Source organism: Myotis brandtii, unplaced genomic scaffold, assembly GCF_000412655.1.
Source record: "Myotis brandtii unplaced genomic scaffold, ASM41265v1 scaffold827, whole genome shotgun sequence".
Classification (NCBI taxonomy): domain Eukaryota; kingdom Metazoa; phylum Chordata; class Mammalia; order Chiroptera; family Vespertilionidae; genus Myotis; species Myotis brandtii.
The window spans coordinates 1,312,571-1,318,198 of NW_005371360.1; the positions used below are offsets into that span (position 1 = coordinate 1,312,571).

General features: G+C 52.3%; 1 protein-coding gene across 1 annotated transcript in view; it reads right to left on the reverse strand.

Annotated features, from left to right (window-relative positions):
• The window catches only part of DENND1C (DENN/MADD domain containing 1C), an 8,976-nt gene extending 6,201 nt beyond the window's left edge, over window positions 1-2,775 (reverse strand). The window contains exons 1-8 of the mRNA XM_005884409.2: window positions 2,759-2,775; window positions 1,463-1,527; window positions 1,324-1,367; window positions 1,165-1,214; window positions 869-988; window positions 721-790; window positions 220-291; window positions 60-125 (exon numbers count right to left, since the gene is read on the reverse strand). Of these exons, the coding sequence (XP_005884471.2) occupies window positions 60-125; window positions 220-291; window positions 721-790; window positions 869-988; window positions 1,165-1,214; window positions 1,324-1,367; window positions 1,463-1,527; window positions 2,759-2,775 (504 nt within the window). The remainder of the gene's footprint in view (window positions 1-59; window positions 126-219; window positions 292-720; window positions 791-868; window positions 989-1,164; window positions 1,215-1,323; window positions 1,368-1,462; window positions 1,528-2,758) is intronic.
• Between the last annotated feature and the right edge of the window lie 2,853 nt (window positions 2,776-5,628).

The following is a 5,628-nucleotide window of genomic DNA, read 5'->3' on the forward strand; positions in this document are numbered from 1 at the left end:
TAATCAGGGGTTGGCTTCACCTGGGAGCCCAACCTTCCAGGATCCCCAGCCCTGCTCACCGGCCTGATGTTCCCGGGGGCTGGGGGCATCCTGCCGGGCACACTGGGGATCGTCACTCCGCTGCCCTGAGGGAGACGTGTGTTTGTGTGGTCCTCAGAGCTGGGGGGCTGCCTCCCCATCCACCTGGGGTCCCATACCCGGGGGTTCGGAGCTACTCACCAGCTCCACGGAGGCCTGGGTCTCTGGCAGGGTCCACTGCAGCAGGTTTAGAAGTTCCTCGACCTCCGAGACCTGGTGGGGGTGAGGTGTCTGAGTCAAAACCTAGCCGGTTTGGCTCTGTGGATAGAGCGTTGGCCTGCGGACTGAAGGGTCTTGGGTTCCGGGTTCGAGTCTGGTCTAGGGCACATGTCCGGGTTGCAGGCTCAATCGCTAGTGGCGGGGGGAGGGGGCGTGCAGGAGGCAGCCAATCAATGATTCTCTCTCATCATTGATGTTTCTATCTCTCCTCCCTTTCTCTCTGAAATCAATAAAAATATATTTTTTTTAAAAAGAGAAGAAAAGGTAGGTTGGGGATTCTGAAGGTCTTGGCTCAAGCTGGGTGTTCTGAGAGGAGCCCAGGGCTCCCGTCTGGCCTGTGAGTTCTGAGCAGGGCTGGGGGCTTGTGGGGTGGGGGGCCTATGGTTCCCGCGGAATGGGCTGGGGGCGGGGGGCTGGTCTCACTTGGTCCTGAGCCAGGAGGTCTCCCACGGTGTTCAGCAGCTTGTAGAACACCTCAAACCAGGGATGGTGGCTGTAGAGAGAAGAAGCGGGTTCCATGAAGTGCTCCTAGGTCGAGGCTCTCCCCCAACCCCTGCCCCATAGTTCACACCTGAGGATGCAAAGACAACTGTGGGCACCGGCCCTTAGGCGGCAGAAACCAAATCTACGGGTGCCGGTCAGGTCCGTGAGGGCGAAGGTGAAATGCTGTACCGCAGGGCTGGGAGGCTCCCTGGAGGTGGAAAATGCTCAGAGACTGGGTCCCAGCTCCTTCACCGCCCCCAACCCCGCCCCAAGTGCTCCTAGTACTGTGTCCATCATCTGGGGCCTAGTTGTTAGGGCCCCTGATTCCCTGGGTGTCTGAGTCCTTAGGTCTCCAGGTCGCTGGCTGTCTGCTTTCTTCCATACCTTTCCACATCAAAAGGGAAGCAGAATTTAGGCACCATTTGCATAGCTTCCTGGGGGTGAAAAAGAGCACACACTGTGTGGCCACTCATTTTGGGCCCCACAACCTCCCGCAGGGGGACTGACCCTGGTCCCAGGGGAGCAAGGAACCAGCCTGCATACCTGGTCCCTGAAGTCTGGGGGGAACTGCCGCAGAATGGGGGGATCTGCAGGGAGAACAGGCCTCTACATTCAGGGCCTCTACATTCAGGGCCCCACCTTCCATCTCCACTCTCCTCCCCCGATGTCCTCCCCCACTCACCCTCCTGTAGGGAGGCAGGGCAGGCTGCTTCGAAGAACCAATCAAACACGGTAGGGGGACCCTCTCTGTGGGACAGGAAAGGGCTTAGTGGGTCCATGGACTTGCTTCTGCGTGTGGTTGTATCTGCACATGTGTGACTGTGTATGCCTGTGTGACTTGTGCGACTGTGTGTGCATGACTCCCAAGGGTTTGTGGCAGTGATTGTGTAGATTGTATGACTGGGTGTGCATGGAATGGTGTTGATCGTGTGTGTGTGTGTGTGTGTGTGTGTGTGTGTGTGTGTGTATGTGTGACTGGGAGTATGAAGCAGAGTCAGGGAATGTGACTGTGTGTGTATGTGCATAACTTGCTTGAGCAGGTGTGTGTGTGTGCATGATTTGTGTGAGAAGGTGTGTGTGTGTATGGCTTGTGTGAGCATACAGATGTGTGTGTGTGTGTGTGTGTGTGTGTGTGTGTGTGTGTGTGTAATTCTATCTCATGTTGGCCTGAAAGGATGAGGCTGTCCAGTGTATGTCAGGTAGGACTGCGACAGTGTGATCAAGCCAAGCCAGTGTGAGGGTGAATAAGTCCATGTTTTCTTGTGTGGCTGTGAGTGTGACTGGGTTGATGTGCGAGCATTGCTCTGGTTTTGAGAGCAAGAGGCCCTGCCTGTGCATCTCTGTATGTGAGACTTCATGAGGCCCTAGGAGCTGACCTCAAATTTCACACCAGAGAGAGGACAGCATGCCCTCCTACTTCTGTGAGCCCTGCAGTCTACGCCTACCTCCCTTGTCCCCTGCTTCCGCTCACTACGCAAAGGATGCAGAGACTTGTGCTTAGGGAGAGAGATAGTGAACCAGGAGGCAACAGAAGAAGAGGATGGGGACTGACTACAGACACACCGCCCCTCACCTGGAGACCCCCAACACTTCACCCTCATGTTGATACAAGTCCTGCACAAGCACTTGCACACAGGGACACGACACACAATCCTCCCTCACTCTGCTGACACAGAAACTATGATATACCAAGAGGTGAGGTGCTCACTCAGCATTACAAACTTAGTCACATAGAGGCGCAGGTGTGGGGTTGGGGGAAGAGAGGAAAGAAAGGGTGGGGGAGGGACTGCGAGTGGTCTGAGTGTGTCTGAGAGTGGAGTCCATATTCTAAGCCAGCTGAGTCCAGCCTTGATTCGGGCCACCTGCCCCTGTGGCTCTGGCCTCCTCCCCACCCTGCCCCAGACCCCCTCCCCTCGGCCCCAGCCCAAGCCTGGTCTAGGAATCTTGGTCTACAGGATGGGGGAGGGGATGTTCTTACTCAGCTCTGGATTCCATGGTCCCTGTTGGGCAGGCCCGGTGGGGCCCTTTCCCCAAGGGTTCTGGGGGCCCGTGCTTGCTTGGGCCTGGGCCCTGAGCCGGCTCAGCTTCCTGTGTGGCGGAGAGAGGAAGTTTAATGGGTGACGTCCCCGGAGGTAGGCCCCTGCCCCCACCCACTTCGAGAAAACCAGGCATCCTGTCTCCTAGCCCTTCCTCGTGATGGATGGGCAATGGGTGGCTCAGAGGCCAGACCCCAGTCCCATCCTGCCAGGCCAGGCCAGGCCAGGCCACCTGTGGTCCCTGCTATCATACCCAATCCTTCCCCTCTCTGTGCAGCCCATGATTCAGTTTGCCTAAAGTACTTCCTCTTCCCTCAACTCTTCTTTCCTTTGGTCCATCTGCACCAGCTATTCCTTGTCGGACCACCAGAGGGAGCTGGGCCACAGAATGGACACAGGACACCCCGGAATCAGACAACCAACTGTGGTCAGAACACAGGCACAAACACTTGACAGATAACACACATGCAGCCAGAAGTGACTGACGCAGACAAACAGACCAGAACAGTCACAGACTTTAGACAAACACAAAGATACCAAGGCATTCAGGCAGGCCACAGTCATGGACACAAACCCACAAGCTCAGAGGGGCAACACACACAAGGAGCAGTCCTCACCCACACAGGTGATAGATGCAGAGAGATAACACAAGGATGCGGCTATAAACAGTTCCAGACAGGGCAACAGACAGATGGGCACACATACAGAGATCACAGCTGTCAATGCAAGCAAGATAATAGAGAAATAGACTCAGAAGACAGACAGAAATACATAGAGCACAGGCATAGCTAGAGCAGTAACAAAGGGACAGACAAGGTCAGGGCTCAGCCACAAGTCAGATTCACAGCCAGACATAGTTATGTGCGTGGAGAGAGACACAGTTGGGCACACCCAATCAGAGCTGCAGACTTAGAAAGAGACAGACACATAGGCATACAGATGCCATGTTGAAACACAAGGATCCATAGACAAACTTTTAAACCTGAATCAAGCTTTTGATATGTTCTGTTATTATGAAAGGCAGGTCAGGTAAGTGGTTAAGGGAATGATTTTGGAGACAGAGAGACCTGGGTTCAAGACCTGATTCAGTTCTTTAGTGTCTATGTGACCATAGGCAAGTCATTTGATCTCTATGTATTAGTTACTATTGCGGTGTATTAAATGTCCCTAAGTTAGTGGTTTGAAAGAATACACATTTATGATCTGACAGTTTCTGTGGGGACCAGGGCTCTGGGCACAGCTTAGCTGGGTCCTCTACAACAGGGTGTCTCAGCTATAATAGAGGGTATCTGTTGAGCTGTGGCTAGCCATTTACACATGTGGTGAAAAGAAATAGTAGAAACAGGCTGTGCAAAGGCCCTGAGGTTGAATCAAACTTGATATGATTGAGCACATGAAGAAGGTCATTGTGATTTGACTGGAGAAGAAGCTCTTTGAAAACTCCCTGTGTGACTGCTGGCAGGATTTAATTCATTGTGGATTATTGGACTGAGGGCCTCAGTTCCTTGCTGGCTGTTGGCCAAGGCTGCCCTCAGTTCGTTGCCATGTGAACCTTCCCAACATGTTGCTTGCTTTACCAACTTGAGCAAGCTGAGAAGGCAACGGAGTTCATCAAGACAGAAGTCACAGCTTTTTGTAATTCAATCTCAGAAGGGACATTGCATCACCTTTCCCTACCTTGTTGGTTAGAAGCCACTGCCAGGTCCAGCCCAAACTCAAGGGGAGGAGATCACACAAGGGCATGAGTGGAGGAAATGGGATCATTGTGGCCATCTTAGAAGCCATCTCCACACTCTCTGTGTCTTTGTTTCCTCACTTTGATATGAGGAAAACAGAACTCTTACTTACCTACCAGTGTGGCATAAAGTCATTCATTTGCTTGCTCATCCATTCAACAAATAATTACTGAGGGCCTGTGCTGTGTCAAGCTGTTCTAGGCATGTGTTGACCAAGGTAGATTCCTGTCCTCATGAATCTTACATTTCAGTTGGGAGAAACAAGTATGTAAACAGATAAGTGATGCAGAGCTACTGGGCGCTAATTTAGAGTTGCCAGGGAGGCTGCTCAAAGGAGATATCATTTGAACTGACACCTGTGGGTGAAAAGGGGCTAGCCATTCACACATTCGAGGAAAAGAAATAGTAGAAACAGGCTGTGCAAAGGCCTTGAGGTTGAATCAAGCTTGATATGATTGAGCACATGAAGAAGGTCACAGTTTATTGAGTGAGAGGGAGGGTGATGGGGATGTAGTCAACAGAGGGCGAAGACAAAGGTGAGAGTTTGGATTTCAATCTGAGTGAGACTGAAGTCATGGGGCAGTTTGGAGTAGGGAATAGACAAGTTCTTATTTGCTTGTAAAAGCTCATCTGGCTGTTGCAGAAGGAGGATACAGTGCAGGGGTAGGGGTGGCAGGAGGGGACTCAGGGAAGTGATTGGGGTTATCTGTATGAACAATTACGGTGGCTTAGATCAGAGTATAGACAGGTGGATACAGGACACAGTTTGAAGACAGAAACAATGGACTCAGCAAAAGATAGGAAGAGTGTGCTGGGTGTGGGAAACAAGGAATCAAAGCTGATTCCTAGATGGGGTTTGAGCGAGAGGAACGGCGTTGCTTATTGGGAAAAGGGATGTTTTAGGGGTAGAATAGGGAGTTCTTTTGTGGCCACATTAGGTTGGAGATGCCAAAGACAGCCAAGTTCATTGCCTAGTCCAGTGGTCGGCAAACTGCGGCTTATGAGCCACATGCGGCTCTTTGGCCCCTTGAGTGTGGCTTTTCCACAAAATACCACGTGCGGGCGCGCATGTACAG